General features: G+C 42.9%; 1 protein-coding gene across 1 annotated transcript; it reads right to left on the bottom strand.

The window, feature by feature from the left end:
* Positions 1-977: 977 nt before the first annotated feature.
* On the bottom strand, positions 978-20,521 carry C2H1orf198 (chromosome 2 C1orf198 homolog). The gene is made up of 4 exons (XM_086461018.1): positions 20,174-20,521; positions 13,054-13,104; positions 2,959-3,510; positions 978-1,034 (listed from the first exon to the last, which is right to left on the bottom strand). Exons 1-4 carry the CDS (start codon positions 20,519-20,521, stop codon positions 978-980), a joined length of 1,008 nt encoding a protein of 335 aa, XP_086317144.1.
* Between the last annotated feature and the right edge of the window lie 847 nt (positions 20,522-21,368).

The following is a 21,368-nucleotide window of genomic DNA, read 5'->3' on the forward strand; positions in this document are numbered from 1 at the left end:
AACGCTGAAGAGAATGTACCCACAAGGAGGAAAAAGCACCAAAGTTGATGAGTCCTTGAGACAATAAGCTGCTTAAAAAACAAAGAAGCCTTACACTGCTGTGACCTCCCATAACATAGTGGTTTCCTGACACAAAGGTTATCTACACTGCAGCAACTCCCAGTGCTGTACTTCCAGCACTACTGTTACCAAGAGTTATGCTCTAGTAAAGAGGCAGTGAAATCATTAGGCTCGTGTTCCCTGAAGACGGTTTCTCCCATTCATTAGGTGTTGTTCCATTCCACTCCACCCACCCCCAAGTCTTTAATCCAAAGACCAGAAACACCTGTCTTTTCCCCAGGTCATTTTCCTAACACTCTTACGTTATTTTAGCAGATTTGTAGGGTACAAACACAGTGCTTCTTTGGATCCATCATTTTGGCAATGCCTTTGCCCTCTTCAAAAAAAAAACTGTTTTCAAATAAGTGGTACAAAAGTTACTTTCAAACTAAATGCAATATAGAAATCAATGCAATTTTTCTGTATGCTTATTTTTCACTCCATTTTTGCTAGTTATCTGAAGTATGGAATTATTGGCTTATTTGGAACCATTGCACGTGCAACGCTATTTCTTAGAAGCCATGCTAGGAAGGTTTCAATTGAAAACAGCGATCTGGTCCTGCAGGTTCCATTTCTAGGATACGGAGACTCTCATTTGTTTTCTTTAACACGTGTATGGTAACCTCTCCCATCCTCTCAATACAGTAGCTACTAAAAATTGTAACAGATATTAAAAAAATATCCAAATAAAACCACACTTCTATCACTGTTTAAAAAACAAAAACGCATATGGTATTACAAAAGTTTATACAAAGGCAACATTTAAGAGTTTGAAAGTTACTTCTAGAAAAAGACACAAATGCTAGTAAATTAACATACAAGGAGAAAGACACTCCATTCCTTCCCCAAAATTGGTTTGATCTATTTTGAAGTATCTTTTACCAGTTGTCTAGAAAATCAAAGCCAGTCTTCAAGATAACATTGCTTGTACTAGTCTGCAAGGAAACAAAGAAGTAAGATGTGGTTGTTAATTACAGGATTACAAACTCAGTACTTGACTGCCTGTCTACAAAAGAAAGTTTTAAATGTTGTCTGCCAATATTTCAAGCTCTTCATCTTTCTCTAGAATACCCAAGAGCCTACACCAGAAAATGCTAGACAAATAAAGAAATACTCATAATGATCAAAACGGCAATTCCAGATAAAAATAAAATTCTTCTAGTGGTCTGCAAGCAAAATGTTACTTTTTTTCCCCATGGAAAAATTAATTAAGATAATTTTTTAGACTAGAACGGGAACTGCAGAGAATGAAACAACACAGACTGTAAGCATCACTAATTCAATGGATCGTCTGTTGTGATGACAGCCAGTTATTTCCAGAAAACTGCACAGTTTAAGCTTTATTGACAAGTTATGTACTAGGCTACCAAGAGCATGCTCACCTCTGCAGAACTGCACTTTTAGCCAGGATACTTAAAGTGATTTTAGTGTTCAGGAAGACTATGCAAGAGACACAGCTGAGTCTCTGGAGTCTCTTCCTAGAGCATGCCTCTGTTCCCCAGAACAGGGAAAACAATCCAGAAAAGAGGAAACAAAGAAAATTCCACCATCCTGTTTTCTCTGTTACTTGTGGGAGGATTGTTTCTCCACAGAGAGGAAAAACAGGCTTTTCAGACTATTTCAGTTAGCTAGAAAACATTCACAAAGGAATTAAAACTGTAACAAACCACCAATTTCTAGGAAAACATGATAAAGCCTTTAACTAAAATTAAAGGACTACCGCAGTCACAATTTGCAGCAAAACAGCTCAAGAAGCATTATGTCTTAGCTTCAGACAAAAATAACTAAATATTGGGCTCCAAATACTGAAGTGGCTTAAGTATTGTTCTTTCCTAAGTGCTGGCACTTACTTCTCTGGCAAGTATTTATCTCATCCTGCATCTTTCTGACTTTACATCATCTCGTTCGAAGTTTAAACAATTACTCTTGGGAAAATATGGTAGAGAAAAAGCTATGGGACACGCTTAAGGCGTACAATAATATGTCAGGCTTATGCCAGAGCAATGCTACAGATTCCACGCAGAACTGCACAGCTCTGTTTGAAGAAACACTCCCCTTCTCCTCTTCACAGTTTTCAGGTTTCAGATCTCTTCCTTTTCTTTCCCTCACCATGTCATATCCTGTTGTTCCCTTTCTTTTCTCACAGATCAGCATCTGCTTTTTAAATAGCTTCAACTGGCTACTGAGCTGCTTAAGGTTATTTTTTGTTGTTGGGTTGTTTGGGTTTTTTTATTAAAAAAAAACATTGAGAAGGCTAATTCTGGAAGCTCATTCCATTTCCATTTTGGACTTTAAAAGAAAACACATTTAAAAGCAGCCCAGCTGCCTGGGACAAAGCACTGGGAAGTAGCTATTGGGCTACCGCTTAAAACAGCTGAGAAACTAGTTCGCCCTTCACCGCTATGCTGTGTGTACCAATAAAGTATCCCAGACTCGAGCTTATCTACTTTTCCAGTTAAAAAACTTCTTTTTCCATGAAGTGTTTTGCTGTTTCGAGAAAAAAAAAACCAACAAGCCTCTTTTACTTGATATAGCAAGATCTTTACCCCAATTTGTTAGGTAGCTTGCTGTCAGCCACCGGATGCCATGTCAGCGTTTCTGGTATTATATTTAAATGATGCCTTTATCCTATGCACTTCACTACATTAAAAATACTTGATTAAAACAAACAATAGCAGTTAACATGTTGGTTAATGTAACATGTAAGTTAACTTCTTTAAATTTGCAGGATAAAAAGCCAGCAAGCCTAGCTATGGCTTAATGCTTTATGGAGCCCCTAATCTCCCAGAGTGGCCTTGTCAGATTTTAATGTGCTATATAGTTTTTAAATCTAAGGACAGTGGGTATAGCAGTCCTTACCTGTCCAGGCATCTGTAGATCTGTAAGTATAGTACCATCAGTATCTTCCTTGTTTGTCCTAGAAGATGCCGGGTCCTGTGGTGGGTCAGGAAGAAAGAAGTCATCTAGAGAAGTAGCAGGGAGTTGAGTGGGTCGAGGTTTCTCCCATTCGAGAGAGACAGAAGGTAGGCTGGGAGCGGCGGACTTCTCTGGTTTAGTTATGCTGGGCTTCTCAGCTTTTGCCACCTCCTTTGGAGTAGACTCTTGTCTGTAAAACGAGGGAAGGGGTTTCTCTCCTTTCTCCATGGACTTGATCTGGCTGGGGGTCAGGGACTGGAATTCAGACTTGTCTCCTTCAAACTTCGAGCGCTCTGCATTTATCTTCCAGAAAGAGGACTCCTCTTCCTTTCTGGATGCTATCAACCCATCGGAGCCAGGGGTCTTATTGGCCTGAGAAGATTTAGGGACTTGGACACCAGGTGCTGCTTTAACGGGCTGCCTCTGTTCATTTTGCAACTGGGCACCACCTTGTTCTTGTATGGACAGAGATGCAACGCTGAACTCCATCTGACTCTGTTCAGGGTTAAAGAAAAACAGTATTTCAAAGCCCTTCACAAAGACACAGTTTTGAACTTCTGATCCTGATGCACATGGGTAACACCTCTGCCCACATCTAGGCAGCTCCCAGACAGTAGATACCACAGCAAAGCTAACTTATTTTCTCCATAAATGTCTATCTTTGTAGCTATATAAAAATAATAATTTTTAAAAGTCTGAACTGCAGGCAAATGTAGGATTCCTAGACCTGCTGCAGAGGAGTCAGACAAAGCAATCATTCAAATTACTCAGTGCCATCCAGGATAACAGTGCATAGCGTGCACAGCACTAAAACACTAGAACACTGGCACTAAAATATTGGAAAAGTTGTGGATGCATTTTGGAAAGCCATAGATGTCTTACACGAAAATATAAAGCAAAAAAGCTTTGCAGTGTCATTCAAAAGGCAACCTCTTCCATTAGAGTCTTTGAAATAATTGGCAACACGTTACAACTCCATCTGCTTCCAAGATAAAGGATTAGATGTAGGGGGTATGCGTAGACAAGTGGTTTTTACAATTCTAATGCTCCCCTGAAGGAAGAGAAACAACTCCAGCAGGACCAGTTCTTCACCTATGCCAGAGCCCTGGTTTGTTTTTACTTGCAGTGCAGATAGCTGTACTCATTTCTCAGAGGTAACACTGGGTCAAGGAAGTAAGTGACCACAGTTAAAGCATGATAAAAATTCTTGCAAAAGACACCCAAAAGTGAACAGTTCTTCAAACGTTCATTTTACTTACCACCACTTCAGTAATCTTGACTGTCAGCTAGCTGGACACTCTTTAGGCTAACAAAAGTTAAGCCTTATTTCACTCTGAAGAACACACAAGCGTTACTGTATTTAGGAGGACAGCACCATAGCAAGTGCTAGAAAAGAACAATCTAATGTCTACATTGTTTGTAAAATTGAAGGAACAATGCAACAAAAATTACAATTAAAAACTGCATTTACTGTTAGAGCCATGCTGTTGTCATTACGGGCCCGATCAGTTTTGAAAAAAATTCAGAGGACATTTCAAATACTAGCTTTTGCTACAAGCAGTTAACAGATGCTTTTGAAGTTCATTACAGATTTACGATGCTCTCCCCATCCGACTTCATTACTGGCCTTTCCTGAACAAAACTGCAATAGCATCTAGGGGCCTGAGTCTAAAACAAGTCCCAGTTGCATATCATTTCCCCTAGAAGTGTTTGATCTTGAGTCCTACATTATTGTGCATGGTAAGTTCAAAGGGACTCTAGATCTAGCAGGTCTCATGTGCCTACCATTTAATATTCAGAAACTTCTCATCAAAGTGCAAATGTTAACTCAGCAACTGATTATTTATAAAACTTTTTTTTTTTTTTTAAAGTCAGCAGCTGACTACACATAATTTGATTCATGGACTAACATCTGACCTTTCTAAAGAATTAGATACATTAGACATTTTTCCAAGGTTACAGGCAAGGAAGGACCAAGTTCAGTGTTTTCATTAAGAATATACTGTGTTATCAAGAGATGCAGAACATAAACAAGCTGTAAGTAATTATAGCTCAGCTAGAACAAGGCGAGTGTAAGGATACATGCATCTCTTACCAAACAGCTCAACACCCCAATCTGCCTGCAAAAATCTAAGATGAAAAACCTTAGTGCTCCAATTCACTTTTTTTTAAAACAAAAGTCATGACGTAAAGTTAAGAGCTGCAGATTTTCCCTTAGATAAGTTCTGCATAAACAAACTATGGATGAAATGGTGTCGAGGATTATTTACAGCAACTGCCATTCCCTATATTAAAATATATGGATTTATTTCCCTAAGCTCATTTGGCAATAATACCGAATAGAGATTTACCACTCTGAAGTTAAGATGCTTTAAGACTTCAGAGCTGATAAAATCCCAGCTTTAAAAAAACCGCACAATATGATATAAAATAGACCTGCACCTCCCCAATATCCAGGGGGAAAAAAAAAATAATTCCATCTCAGAAGACTTAAGTACCTTGTCATGTAGGAATTAAAATTGCTTTCTATCCTTCAACAGTCTTCCTTCTTCTGAGTAGCCCACCCCAGGGTCCACACTAGAGATGACAGCAGCTAAAGGCCACCACAGCAGCAGTCAGTTTCAGTAAAATGATTCCTTCACCCCTCAGCCCAAAAGAGAGGGAAGATCAGTGCCCAGAGGGCAGAGGGGCCATCAGAGCCCCAGATCCACCAGAACAGTGTTGGAAACAAAATCTAGGAAAAACACTGATAGAAGGGAAGCAGGGATCTGTTAGAACAAAAATTAGAAAAAGGAAAACCAACAAGATGGCTTTGCCTTTCAATGGCAGCAAGATAGACAAGCAAAGCCAGGCCTCCTGGGAAGTTCTCATGCTGTGGAGCAAAAGCGACTGCCTGTGAGCATGTTTTATATTCTTTTGTATGGGTCCAAATACCAGCTCAGAGGGCTGGTTTGGAAGTGGCAGACTGCTTCTGGTGTAGAGAAGCGCGTGGCACTGCAGCACAACTTCAGGCAGTTGTACCCTTTCCAACCCGCTCGTGGATGCATGTTCTGGCAAGGATGCCCTCTTTGTCCTTCTAGAATGGAGACCGTGGGGTGTACCTTTCCATTTCAGAAGATAGGAACACCCAACATTTAAGATTGCATATTTGTGCCACAGTATGCTTTGGAGATCAAACAGTTCACAACCTGGCATAGAATAATCTGAACGAAAATACTTCTTCAGGAATTTGCTTTCTCCCCCAAGGAAGGCAAAGAAGACAAGACTACCCTGACACGTTCTGTGTCTCATAAATACAGCCCTGAGAGGTCAGATGTGTAATTCTGCTCCTAGCATTTAGCTCAAGAAGACACGAACTTCTGTGGACCAGTCACAAGTTACTCTATCTTCCTTTAAATACATAGTGCTTCTATTTGACTTTCAAGGTTACATAGGACATCTGAACCCCTAAGAAATGTAGCTGATGAAAGAAAATTATTAATATGCAATAACTGGCAATGAAACACTATAAACACCTTCCCTCTCCTCAACAAAAACAACCAGAGCAGCAGTGTGAGCAGGGAGATAATTTCACAGAGATGGAGAAGACCCATGTGTGAAACACCCCATGCTGACATTCAAGTCATGAATAGTACTGTACGTTCTAATGAGTCACTAGACACTAGAAATGTGAGTTTAATTAGTGTTCTGCTCTCAAGTTCTTACATCAGATTGCAAATTGGCAATTGATTGGGTCAGCAGGAAAGGGAAGGAAATGACATTTAAAAGACAGTTACCTCCAAAAAAACCCCATTTCCTTTTCCTTTTCCTTTGTTTGCCAGCCACGAGAATATCCTGATGCACATCTCTCCCGGCCCCAGTCAAACTTAGGGCAGCAGCTAGTCCCTAAAGGGCCATACTGCCTGTTCGCTTTCCTCGGGCTGAGGTGAGAGAGCTGCTGCGAGCTGCAGTTGTGCACTTGAGCACTCAGCAGCAGAAATGCGCTTGTGGCACTCTACCAGCTGCCACCTCGGGGAAGCAAACGCTGAACACTGCAGTAAGATCTGATGGTCAAAAGTGAACTGTCGTTTAGGCACAGTTTGGGCTTCTAGAGATAGGGTTCCAGTGCCCAGCTGCTTTCATAGATTTTGTATGACACTGAATGAGCTGCAGTTTCTGTAGTTTAATTCTCCATCTAAGGAATAAAATAAAAATACTTTCATTTTCCTACCGTTTGTCCAATTTGTATTTCTGGGAATGTCCAACCCAGAAAGTCTCGAGAGTTTATAGACAGGCTAGTACAGTCCCAACTGCAATTTCTAGAAGTTAATCAGAATTCAAATAAAAGCTATTAACAGCAGTGGCATTCTCAATATATTGCAATAGCACGTCATTCTCAAGATATTAAGAGAGAGAGCGTGCATGTGAAAGAATTCATGAAGTAGTATTTTGAGGCAGAGCAAACTTAGAATTCTGTGTTCTTTTCAGTCTTATCCCTCTGGTCCCAAACCACTGCAAGGGTTAAAATAAAGGATGCCTAGGTCTTGGATCATCCTTCTATCTAATGAATTTAAGTAATATTAAAAATTGCAGGTTTTAGGAAGTTGCATGTCCATCTTTCCTTAAAAAGACCATATTAAGGTATTCAGGAATTTTATTTATTGGATTAAAAACTTTAGACCTAACTTCAGTCTTAAGGCAGAGATAATCCACTAAATCGTAATACTGGCTGTACATACCCATGGGAAACAACGTATTCTAAAAGAGAGGCACCACACAGTAAGAACGTAACGATTGAAAAACACTGTATAAAATCAGGTCTCAGCTCATAAGTCTACATTAAAAATAAGATGACCACAAAGAACCCAGTAGCTTTTATTTTTTTAAGCATCTTATTCACTCATCAGGAATGTGTAGTATTTTACTAAACAGTCAAGCAAACACAGCCAAAACAAATTGTTTTGCTTGGCAGCCTGAAAAATCCAAATTGTTGAGACAAAGACTGCAGAAACACTGTCAAAAGCAACTTGTTTTAAGCACAGCCTGATATATGCAGAGGTAGGAAAGCCAAGTTTAAAATGATTTAGAAGATGACTTTGCTTTGCTGAATGGACAAAACCAAAATAAATATGGGATCCAAAGTAGTCGCAGATTTTGCTTTGTTTCCTGTGCACACTGTGGATGTTTTTAGGATCTTTTCTGAGTCAGAAAGAAATCCTTAGGTCAGCAGAGACCAATTGCAAGGGCAAAAATAGAGCAAAGCACTCAAAACCAATCTAAGTAATTTTAGTCCATACAGAAAGACAACACCAAAGACACATAGCGTGGAGCTTCGGAGGAAATTTCATGGTCTGCTCTTCAGTGATACGAATAGCATTCTGGTCTGCCACGGTTACCGGTTAGCCTGAGCAAACTTACACTGACAGGATCTGGTATGTGCGTGGTTTTACGCTCAAAACCAACTGTCTAAAGACTGACGTAGGTAATTGAATCCTTAGCCGAGAACACCTGGCCATGCACATTAAAATAAACCTTGAACACAGCTACTATTACCACAAATTGTTTTTTTTTTTACTCAAGAACTAATAGTCAACAGTAGTCTTACAGCACCATGTTTTAAACATCTGTAGTCTAGATCAAAAAGGGAAGGGGAAACCCAAAACCTGAGGCAACACTCTTTCCTTCCAAGGAAGCACTGCCATTTATACCAGCTTGATAAAAATAACCACGCTGAAGTACAGTTTCTAACAAACAATTCCAGTATTAGGCTGTTAAGGAAGGAGGGGAAAAAATTATTTTCTGCCACTTTCTCCCTTTAAAAAGTAAAATCAACAACAAAACCAACTCGGACTTGTACAAAGGATACTGAAGACTGTCTCATAGTTTCAGATAAAGGAAACAGTTTACAAAACACGTTTTTTTCTAAGTGTAACAGAATTTGTTTCTTTCTAAATCATTGTTGGAGTAGATCACTTCTGTAGCAATAAAACTAGGGAATTTAGACAGAGAGGCAGCCACCAGATTACTGAAGGGATTGAAACTTGACACTCTCTTTTTGCCTTTTTTTTTTGGTTTGTTTGTTTTTAAACACACCTTGAAGGCTTCTCTTTTCAACAAATATCTGAGGGCCTGTTGAAAGCAGAAGAGAGATGAAGGAGGAAAAAGCCAGGAGTTAGAAAGAAAAAAGTACAAAAAGGACTCTCTAAAGCTACCTTTGCAACTATTCTACCTGTATCAAGACCAACAAATCTTTAGATGTGCATGTGTCAATTTTAAGCATTTGGAATAAAACCTATTTTAGTTAATAGCATGAATTAGGAGATTCCAACTTATTCCCATGCTGCTCTGTGCATTCAATGTGTTAGCTGAGGTGGCAGACAAAAATTATATTTTCTGCCCACTAGTAAATTATTTTTTTAAACCAAAAACTAAACCAAACCCATAAAATTCTGAGTTCAGGAAGAGCTGCAGAGAAATTTTATTTCCAAACCTAGGCATGATTCTTGATTTCCATTTATAACTTGGGGTCCGTGCTGAGTTTCACTGAATTTTTACTTCAAACAAACCAAGAAACCTCAAAGGCTAAACTCAGCCAAAATGTCAGCTTTCATCTCACTTAAACCTGAAGCCATAAATAGAATGCCCTAAATTCATAAACCTGGCTTTAGCTCCCGTCAAATATGTAACCCACATTTCAAGACGTGTTATGTTCATGAGGGCCCCACCCATGAACCAAATCACTCTCTCCAACTCAATCTCTAGTTCTAAAATATCAGCTTATTTGTGGTGCCATGAGAGCTCACTGCTTCCTGAGTAGTTTTCCTTCTGAGAAGTGCTACAGTTTTCTACTAAAAATATTAGTATTTTAAATGCTGTCTAACAGCTAACTCAGCAACTTACATTGTATTTCTGCTTCGTTTGCCTTGTTTGAGGGTTTAAAAATAAAGAGCTAAAGAACTTTAAATACACATCAAACAGTCAAAAATGGTTATATTCATGCAAGTGTTCGCTGTGATACGAGCAACTTAAGCTGTATCTCACATTTGTGTTTAAAATAAGAACATAGAAAGTTTACTTTTGACAGAATGGAAGTTATCAAGCCCTTCAACAATGTTCTGCACAAAATGACAACAATTTAGTACGCTGTTCTCTAGGTAAGTTTGACAGCCATGGAATTAGGGAATCCATTGCACTACCTATTGTAAGAAGAATTTGTTCATACAAAATCAACTGGAATCACCATTGGCACCACTGTAACAGCTGAGAGAGGCTGCAGCTTGCAGAAAACATGCCCTCCCCGCTGCTCTACTCTTCTCACTATCCTCTCAGTTTTCCTGAAGTTAGTTACAGACAAATACTGGTTTTGCTGCTTTATTTTTCTTACCCTCAATGTTAAAAACAAACTAACAAACAAAAAGCCTATTGGTTTTACAGGTTTACATCCCTACTTTCTAGTTCTCTGCAAAAGCAGAAAGCAAACACGACATTCCCTTCCTTGGGTAAGCCAGAGCACATACATGCAAAGCTGCAAAAGAACAAAGGAGTTTCATCATCACAGCAATAACATGCAAAAACCCAGAACAACCCAAAACCTCTGCATTAAAGGGAGATCAGAGAAAAGAATGCTATGGAAAGAATAACCCATCGTGGGGTAGAGCTCATGGAATGGAAAGAGCCTGACGGCCTGAAATAAGAGTGGGAACAGATGTGGCTCACAAGACACTGAACGTGCATTACAAGACGTCAACCTTATTAAACAGATCATTCAGGTTTCTTCACTGTTTCTCCACGCTGGACTGATTGGTCAAGGACACTTTTTCCTCAGCTGGTACCTCATGGAGAAACTGCCTTCCAATATTATCTTATTAAAGTACTGGTTAGGGAAGAGACCAAAGAGTAAGCACAAAGCAAAGCAAGATCTCCACCTTCAGAAATGGAAGACTCAGCAGTTGAAGGATTTGGCTGAAAGACTGACACAATATGAGGCACTTGTGAAATGCTAAAAGGAAGAACCCACACAAACCACCCAACTCACACCCCGTAAAACCAGTCAAAATGGATGCTCTACAGTTTTGCTAAAGGAAAACGTCATGCAATTTTTCAATCTACAGCTGAGGCACAGCTTTTGTCTCTGGCCAGCAAGGAGGGAGGGGGGAAAGAGGGAAGCACAGCTTGATTAGCCGAGACATTTATTTCTAAAACAACCTCCTCCCCACCTCGCCTTTTTTCAGCAGTCACACGAGTGTTCCCATATCATTCTGTGATCCATTCATTAAAGAAAAGCATGAAACTAGAGCGCCTATTCATTGCGGTCCCTCATTTTGAGACACCAGGAGGATAGTAAAAATAATCTTAATCAGCAAGGGCTAAACCACAGACTGGGTTGAAAAACACTTCACTAGACATACAAGCATTTAAAAGAAAAGACAACTATCAATTAAAGAGAAAATCCATTTGAGTGCAGATACATCTCATCATGGATGACTAGTCAGTGCATTACATGAAGTATTATCTCCAGGAAGTTCAAATATCCAGAACTTACAAAATCCTATCATGACAGAGCTTAGAAATACAATTACAGCTGCCACGTTCCCAAAACTGAGTTTTAGCGTTTGCACCAAAAAGTAGGGGAGAAACAACACCGCTGTCTCCAACATAGGATTTATTTCACCTTATTGTCAATGAGGTCCACACTCTTCTCACTACTTTTCCTTCCTTGACAGCTTTACCCAAGTACACCCATACTAAAAGCCTCTTTAGTATTATATACTAAAAGCCAATGGCTGCTTCTTCTAAGAGCCCTGAAAGACAGGAGCGCTTCCCTGAGCTACAAGGCTTCCACTGTAGGAAATACTCCACTGGCTCCTGACCCACCACAACTTACAAGGGAGTTTTAAGGCAAGTGAAGACTGGCAACGGTTTCTCTTAAACTAGAGCACTGTAGGCTGCAGGGATCGAGGAGTCACATCAAGTTATAGGTTAATCAGCATCTGCAAAGCACAGATGGGGTGCTTAGCTACAGTCAGTGACCTTGAGCAGGGAAGGCTGACAACAAGCCTAGGGTCAACCGGATTAATTTAGTATTCACTGGCATTTCCAAGTTATTACTCTGCATTAGGCTAAGATTATATTCATAAGCTCATTCATCGTTATCTACGTAGTTCAAGGGCAAAAAATGGAAAAAACAGGTGAGAAGCAGCTTTCTCCGGCAGATAAAGCCATAAAACACAAAGTCTGAAACGTGTCATTAAATTCACATGCCCACCATACTCAGCTGAGAAAGGCAATGAGCTGTGTTTCTGCTCCTTGATTTCCTTCAACAAGAATTAAACTTGATTTCCCACCACAAATATGGCACAACTATTTCCTCACATTGCAGGTTCAGAAGTGTAGAAGTTCTCCATAGTAGCCTTATGAGAATCCCATCGTAAATAACACTTTGAAAAAAAACAGAGGTAAAGAGAGGGAAAAAAAAAAACAAACCAAAACCAAACCCTAAACCAACCCACCACAGAAAAAAACCCACTATTTTTCGAAGGAGCTGCCTTTTGGAGAGGAAATAACACAATGCTTCTAGCATGGCCCCAGGTTAACAAGTTTCATTACATTCTAGTACATAAAAAGATGAGGGGTAAGACAGGGTTTAAGAAAGAATCCAATGAAGTTATTAGGTATCTGTACCTTTCTCCTCCCACTAGCTACTTTACTCCTGCAGTGAAATGCAGTTACATTTACAAAATATCTGAGACACGGGTCTTGCTAAACATGTAAAGTTGTTTAAAAAGTTTACAACGAAAAATCAAATAATTTGTAATGAATTAGTTTTACACCTGCAGCTGAAGCCAGAACATTACTTCATGAAGTACATTTTTGTGTTTCTGTTGATGTAGATCAAAGCACACTAGTCCTGTTGCATTTGGAGGATGGTCAGTTTACACAGGCCTCATGGAATAAAGGTGGCATTAGTCTATCAAGTCTCAACATGAAGACAATATAAATGCACAAGGAACAGTATAAAATGACAAACCAACATTAAAAATAAAAATGCTGCATATTCACCTTTGTTTCCCAGGAGAACGGTGCCGAGTGTTCATCTTGCCAAGTTATGTCCTGAAATAAAATTCAAGAATGACTAAAAATCAGAAGCTTCATACAGATGACATTACGTTGCACTGCTGGAAGCGTAACGACCACTACCACAGTGCTTGCTAAAAGGTGACTAGAGATACCACTGATTACATTTTAAGACTGACTTAAAACAAGTTCTCTGAGGGGAAGATTATAAATTAGTACACCCTTTTAACCTACAAAATACATGAAAGTTTAACCTGGTCTAAACCTCTTGAAATTGTTTCTCTATGAATAGCTTTAAAACATAATATTTATTTCCATTTTTCGACTAGGCATTTTCTTTTGCAGCCACTAGCAACACACAGGGACAGAAATAACAAGAGGAGTAGGGGCCTTAGTGAAATAAAGTCCCATTTCCTCCCTTATGCAGACCAAAGAGCACGTGTGCAACCAGGCAGTCACGTGGCAGTGAAACAGCTGTGTGTCCATCAGGCCAAGCCACAGCTGGATCCAGCCCTGACAAGACACATCATTATGCCACTGCAATGACGATCAGCCTGAAATAAGTATTCAGTGCTGTTCAAAGAACCACACAATGTCCAGAGTAAAAACCCAGTCTGAAATAGTCTAAGAAGCTGTTTTTCTGAAAATAATCCCAATTTGAGAAATTTAAATAATCTCTTCACGCATGGCATGCCCTCCAGAAACACGTGACCCACATCAAAAAAAGAAGGGATGAAAACTAATTCATTAATTAATTGTTGTTCTCATTTGTTCAAGACTTGCAACAAAATGATCACGCTTCTATTGCTACTTGTGCACGAAGACTTGTTTGTACGCAGGATGTTCTCACTGGCAGAGGTAACGAGTTGCACCCTCCACACGGAGTATACCACTGCTTGGCCACCCCAGTACCTCAGGGGAAGAACAGGAATAGAACAGCAGATGGAAGGAAAAAGACCAGGAGGGAGAGGAGAGGGGAAGGAGAGGACAGGACAAGACCTGGAGTGCTTGTTTCACACTCCTGCTGTTCAAAGAATAACAGAACTAGAGCATGTTTTAGCTATCACGGGAACCCCACATCTTACCACGACTGCCCTTTTCTTCTTATTTCTGTCCTCTGCCTTTATAGGAATACATTTCTCAGACATTTGATAGCATTCTCTCGATCTGCCATCTCTTATTTCACCCTAGGCAGATTTTGCTGGCCAAGGGCTATGAAAATACAATTAGAAATATCTGAAACCATCTCCTAAACACGAAAACGTGTCATTCTCCAACTACTACTCACCTGTGAAACACAGGGTTTCTAGCAGCAAAGTATTTGTGCTATATACAAGGGTGATCCCATGCTCTCAAAAAGAACTGGGCTGATCCATCTAAAAGGGAAGGCCTGGGCTCTTCTGGACCACATGTTCTGGCCAAAAAGAAAATTTGGTACAGGAAAATTTTGCCAAGAATGCAAGTGTAATACCAGATTCTCTCATTCCAGGAAATGGATGCTCCTATTTATTAACATTTAAGGGAAACCAATCGGGTAAAAGTCTGCTTTTTAGTATCTGTTCTAACTTCTCTCAGTATTTGCACTGTGGAGTGCTGCTGACCACATGGGAACACCACACCATTTAGGTGGGATGCCTCTCATGGCAGGTGAGTGTCAAATTATTTCACAATCATTTTAGGAATGCATCCTTTGCCTCTGAGAACTGGTGGAGTTGGCACTTCATTTCTGAAGCACTCATGGCAGGAATCGCGGTCCAGGAGGGAAGAGAGATGGGAGAGCCCAGCCACTGGATTGAGCCTTACACATGAGGTAGGGCCGTAACCCTTCTGTCCACATGGGGTCTGGACAAGTCAGTACCCAACTCCAACCACAGCAGTAAAAGAGAGAAATGAAGGCCAGCGAACAGTGTAACACTCCTACATGCTATCACATCACCTTAAAGCTCCAGACATGTAGGCATAGCTGTCAGTGGGTTTTACCTAAGGAGTTTAAAGGAAGCTCTGACTTCTTGCCTTTTACAGGACATGCAAACCAGCCCTGGACCAGTTTCAAATGTGGGAATGAGCCAAGACCATCCTTGTCCTGAATCTGAGACAGCCAGTTCTTCATTTTCCTGTATTTGAGGCAAGTGTAGCCAGCACTGGGAGGGACACATCTTCACCCAACGCTCCCTCAACTCAGCAACAACACAACTGCTGTGAGCGAGCCCTGCTGACAAAAGGCTGCCCGCAGAGGGACAGAAAAGCAGCACGGGGAAGGCAGAGTGAAGGTATGAGGTTGTCAGAAACCAGGATACATCATTCCCTACAGGACAGAGCAGGTCAGCTTCCCACTTCATAGAACGTGATGTCTTCTCAACTGTCATTGCACTTGTTGGCACCTCAACTTGTAACCTCAATCTCCAGCTTGGGCAGGCAAAAAGCTCCTGAAATGAATTAACTATTTTGGTACCGGTTGTTAAAAAGTTCTTGTCAGAAATAAGATCTAAGATTTTCATAGATTATTTCAAAAGGTGGAAGTAGTAGACACTCGTTAGTAAGGAGTACTTCCCTGAAAGAAAAGGACCATAGAATTTTCTTCTTAAAAGGATGGCTCATTGTATCTCAGGCTGCACGGCCCAGTGCACCTCAGAGCCAGTAAGTCTGAGGAGCTTTGCCCACGTTCAAGAGATCTTCCATGGGATCTAGCAAAGCATAAAATAGGATATGACACAGTTTGAGGATACAAAGCTTCAAAGAATTGATGTCTGCGGTTATCTAAGTGTACTTGAAGCTAGGATGAAGGACAGAGTTGTCAGGTTCTATCCATGGTCAGGAAAGGGAAGGAAGTTTGTGGCCTCCACCTCTTGTGCCCTCACACAGAGGACATGTAGAGGACCAAGTAAGAAGCAGGAGAAAAATACAGTTCAACAGTTTCCTGTGTAATGCGCCTGATTCATGTCTATAACCAGGAAAATCTGAGAATTAACTTTGTTTTCTGTAGAATAAGTAAGTTCTCAGACGCTTGAAGAAAACAGGAGCAAAATCATCAACTATTTCAACCTTCACAAATGCAAATTACGACTGGAAATTCTAGAGAAAAAGACTTCAAGGCTATTTATCATCAACACAGATTAGAAGAGATCTGTATCGTACCAGCTTTTGTTTCCAGCACACAACAAAGCCTTCTTCCAGAAAGAAGGCAAATAAATAAACTTTTGTTCACTAGTGTTAAAGAACCTATTTGTAAGAAATGGGGCCTCACGCAACATATCTCATGGCTGAAAAAAGAAGAGAGAAATAGAGGAAAAAATCCAGTCATAGACATCAACAATCAGCCGCAGAATGTATAAAAAAGAATCACAAACTACGTTTTCTATATGTAGGCAGCTTGTTGCAAAACAGCATCTGAATTTCAAAATGGAAGATACTGGCAGAAACATGCCAGCGTATCCAACACGAGCATTGCTCACAGCAGCTGACTGTAGCCAGGCAGTCACAAACCCACCAACAAATGCATCTTAGAAGTGTTATCAGAACAGGACTTGCTGGTTATTTGGGTTCAACTGCACTCAAAAGCTGTCCTGAAATTTTTGGTTTTTAAAAAGCACAAATCTATAACAGGCCCAACATAAAAGTTATTGCTATATTGAATATTTGCTGCTTTAAAGCATTTTTAAGTAGGAGATGCAACCCCATCAAGGTTATTGAGCTGGTGTATTCTGGGGTCTGCTTCAACTCAGAAGTCTTAACTTGACACGGTTGCACTGTGGATGGACATGTAACAGCTGGCGTTAGCAGCTGCATGCTTCCTCACCATGACAGTGTGGTGCACACAGGCAGACGCCAAGAGAACAGAGTGCCACCCAAACCAACCCTGCGCTTGAGAGAGAAACGCTGTTTGGGGAATCATGAAGCCCAATTCCTGTAGTTGCACTTCTTTCATCAAGTTTTTTGAGACTTTTTAAAATACCTTCCATTCTTTGACAGCAAGATGGGAAATTGAATAAGCAGCTCTGGTGTCCTGGCACTGATCCTGTTTAGGAACTGCAGTCACAGCACATCTACAGCTTCAGTTATTAACTCCATGACTGGCAATGCTGCAATGAGGATAAGATAATGGAAGAGAAGGAGCAGAGACACTCAGCTGACTTTAGGCATTCGCTAAGTCACACATGGTGCTGCAGTGCTATAGCACTATGAAATGACTGGATCACGGCTACAAGATGCCACGGGTCTGTTACTGCACATCTATTTTCTGTCACAGCCTTCCCACACAGCTGACACACTGAAAGGTGTTTTGAAAATGTAAGAGATGCTTATACTTGGAGAACTTACAGTCCTGGGCTACAAGTTCAGGAGATGAGTTTGGTGTTAGAAAAGATACATGGGAAATGGTGGGGGTGAGAAAGAAGGAACCAATTGCTCAGAAATACAAGACCACTACACATGTCCTCTGGACCACCTTATCAAAGTGGTCACATGCATGCAAGTAGGACTGAAATGGTGAGAATCCTGGATGGGTAAATCAGTATCTTCGGCATTCATCCTTGTTTTGCTTTCTCCCAAGTCCTCCAAAGAACACGAGGTGAAAGAGATCAACTTTCCATGCTTAAGCAAGCACAGGTAGATCACTACAGATTTCAACATCAGTTAACAGGGAAGATGAGCTGTGGCCAGAAACATGAAGCTTTTGGGAGCAGGTGTCAGCAAGATCATCAGACCAAAACACTCACACTGAAAGCGCTGCAACATCACCAAGTGATCCTGAGATATGCAGACTACTCTCCGTTTCCTTGCCTCAGGATACCACACGACATGAGCAGGATACCACACACCATGAGACGGGGACAGCAGCCAGGACCAATCTAATCGCCCTGAGTGAGGGCTGGGTGACCACAGTACGTGCAGCATTTACATCTTACAAAGACGGCAGCAGTACAGCTCAGTAAGATGTCAGACCAGAAGACAGCAAGATAATAAAGCTCCGTAGGCAAAGCATTTGCAAGCCCAGAAGGTTGAACCGAAATGGCAAGAAACCAGCCACAGTGGCTCTGTAACAGCAGGACAAGGAGGAACAATTAGTGAGCCAGGGCAAATGTCCAAGAATCAGGTTGAATGCCAGCAAGGGAGCGCAGGGAGAGGAAGCTATCAGATGAGCCAGGAAAGGCTCCAAGGCTCAGTAGTGCAGTTGGAAGGACTGAAATGGAAATAAAGGTTGCCAAAACGAGTAGAAACTCATCTCTTCAGAAATACAATTTATATTAACTTCAGCTTGGAAATCAAGGAGAAAGTCCGTTGAGGCAGATGCTTCCAAAATTAAACACACTGCATCAAGTATTTCGATGAACCATGCTTTCTTTACTTAATCGCTACATAAACACTAACAACATTAACTGTATCATAGCTGTATTTTAGGGGAAGAAGTGAAAGAGAACAACTTGCCAAATCTCAGATGGATTCGCTAGCTGTTTTGTCAAGCAGGAAATTATTATTTCCATACAGCGCAACACAACAGCCTACAACATGCTTGCCTTCCTTCTGGATCCACATAATTCAAAGTAGAAAGCACAGGAGAGCTGTCTGAGATCGGGAAAGCTGACCATACTTACTTTCCACAGTCATTAACCTAAATCCTTTTGCAACTGACTTCAGGTTTAGGTCTCCTTTCAAAGACTGCTTGCACAACCAAATTTGCTGTCTTGCGTCCTTCTATACCTCTTTTTCACCAGGAGTTATGGTCTATTACTAGCAAATATTCACCCAGAATTTCTGGTATCACAGACTAAACAGGACTGAGCTTCTGTATGTTCTCCAACTCTAGATACAATCTACGCATGGCACATCATCACACCTTCCTGACAGGTGAAACACAGGCAGCAGTCTTCTAGCACAAAGCTGGTCAGGAAGCACGACAACAAGTATCAACGTACTTCAAATGCCTCTTACAAATCCCATTGCAAGAGATATTGGTGAGGAGGCTAAAAGCAGCGCTGTTCTCTTTAAACTGGATTGATGATTACAAGTGCAGAAGCAGATTATTTTTTTCTGGTAGAACTCACAGAAGTTAATTAACAATAGGCCACTTTAAGATATTATATGAACGTAGTGAAAAATACTGGCTCTGTAATCATACCTAGATGTAAAAGAAAACAAAACATAGGAAATCTCACACACAGAATAGGAGAGAGACCCTATCTGAAGAGCACTGTCAGGTCTTTGCAAGTATTGTTAAACCTTCCTCTTCAAGGGATCACACTCGGTAACATGACGCACTGCTCTGGACCAGGTACCCTTATACCTATGGATTTCTAGAAGGGCTGCCACACTTTGCCATTAGATAGATGGCTCTCAGAAGCTTCAAAATCTATACGTTTTGCCATCTATCTTTCCACACCCTTGTTTTTCCTGGCATGTGACATGGAACAGGCTACATATTTTTAAGGTGTCAAAAATACCAAGAGCTGGAATGTTTTCAGTGTTGTATTTTTAACTGCGTCTAAAATTAGAAACAAAGAGGAAGAGAGTTAATTCACTGTAAACATTCCCTACAGCCCATTTTCAGCAAGGGGCTATTTCCAGACCTAGCCTCAGCCGTGCCCCGCTTTCGCGGGCAGCCGGTACCGGCCCCTCCTGTAAGTCCGCGTTTTGCAAAATCCACTTCCAAGTGAGTTACTTCTGCTCATCTCAGACAAACTCCGACCTAGTGCCTTTCCCGCTTTCGGTCTGACCCAGGTCCCCTCGCTTGCAGGGCTGACAGCCCGCCCTCCTGCACAGTCATGGGGGGGAGGGGGATAAAGAAATCAATCTCATCACCAGGGCACCCTCCTCGCCTTGTCAACGCCTCGAAACTCCCGCTCCTCTCCACAGCCGAGCGCCGGCAGAAGCAGCCGCGAAGCCGGGGCAAGGCTACCGCCATCCCCCCACCGCCGCCCCACCCGTGAGGCGGCGGCGGGAGGCGCCCCTTGCCCGCAGGCCCCGCCATGGCGGAGCCCCCTCCAGCAGCCCAGCCGCCGCACCCAGCCACTGCCAGCGGCCCCCGCCGGGGCGCTGAGGCGAGAGGGGCGGGCCCGGCCCCGCCGGCGCCCCCTTCCCTTCCCTTCCTCGACCCCGGGCGCGGCGGTACCTCGTCGCCGAAGTGCACCACCTTCTGGCCCGTGTTGAGGCGGAGGCTGGGGTAGGAGGAGGGCGGCGCGGCGGGCCGGGCGGCGCCGCGGTGCGCGGCGTAGCGGGCCTGGACGTGCGGCTCCACCAGGCACTTGTCGATGATCTCGTCCTGCTGGCGGGGCGGCAGCCGCTCCCACTCGGGCCCGTAGCGCTCGCGGATCCGCTCCTTCTCCGCCATGATCTTGCGCGCCATAGGGCTCAGCGAGGAGAAGTAGCTGAACCGCTTGCGCTCCCGCTCGTCCAGCGGCCGGTTGCCGTTCATCACCGCCGTGCGGGAGGCGGCGATCGCTGCCGCCATGGAGGCCATGGCCACTCCGCCGCCGCCAGCCCCGCACGCACCGAGCCGGGCGCACTCGCACGGCGGGAATGGGAATGGGAACCGCCTCCTCCTCCTCCTCCTCCCTTCTCTTCCCCGCTCCCCTCCTGCAAACACCGCCTCCCCTCGCTCCCTATAAAGGCCGGCCGCCGCCCCGCACACCCCGCCTCCCGCACGCCCAGCGCCCGCGGCAGCCCCTGCCGGCCACCCCCGCGGCGCCGGCCGCTCTCGGGCGGGGGGAGGCGGCCTTTCTCCCTCTGCCTGGCAGCTAGCGAGGAGGCAGGCAGGCAGGCTGGCCGTCTCCTGAGCTCGCCTCGGTGTCGTTGCCGGCGGTAGCGTGGGGCTGAGCAGGAGCCGAGTCCCGGGCTGCGGCCGCGGCCATGCCCGCCCGGGCCAGGCGGCCCTCAGTGCCCCGGCCCGCAGCGCTCGTTTCCCACAGCCCTTCCCCTCCTTTCCAGAGGTGGCAAGCAGCAGTATTCCCACGCTGCCGGGGCCAGGAGCGCCGGGAAACGACTTGCCTCAGCTGGCAGAGCAGCGCCGGCGCCAAGAAGCTGCCTTTCCCAACCTCTAAATAAGCCTCACGGGTTTCTTAACACGATAGAAGGTCCAGCAGCTGGGATGATGGGCTATTTCATCCAACTTAAGAGGCTCAGCAGCAAGTCGGTCCAAAGCCTCGGAATTATTTCAGCAAAATAAAAAGTTGCAGCCCAAGCATAACAAGGCCATGCAGTAGGGCATTAGTTGCAGATTTCCTACGGTCTTCAGTGTGCTCCAGGAGGACGAATGGGGGGAGAGAAAGTAGCTGGTGAAGAATAATTACAGCACAACACCACCATCT

The sequence above is a fragment of the Leptosomus discolor genome, chromosome 2 (assembly GCF_034619465.1).
Source record: "Leptosomus discolor isolate bLepDis1 chromosome 2, bLepDis1.hap2, whole genome shotgun sequence".
NCBI classification, from domain to species: domain Eukaryota; kingdom Metazoa; phylum Chordata; class Aves; order Leptosomiformes; family Leptosomidae; genus Leptosomus; species Leptosomus discolor.

Excerpts from the sequence above, each read along its gene's own strand:
- C2H1orf198 (XM_086461018.1), bottom strand. The coding sequence starts at position 20,521 with ATGGCCTCCATGGCGGCAGCGATCGCCGCCTCCCGCACGGCGGTGATG. Across the intron at positions 13,105-20,173 it reads TGGTGCACTTCGGCGACGAG|GACATAACTTGGCAAGATGA; the intron begins GTACCGCCGCGC and ends ATTTTATTTCAG. Across the intron at positions 1,035-2,958 it reads ATCTACAGATGCCTGGACAG|ACTAGTACAAGCAATGTTAT; the intron begins GTAAGGACTGCT and ends GTTTCCTTGCAG.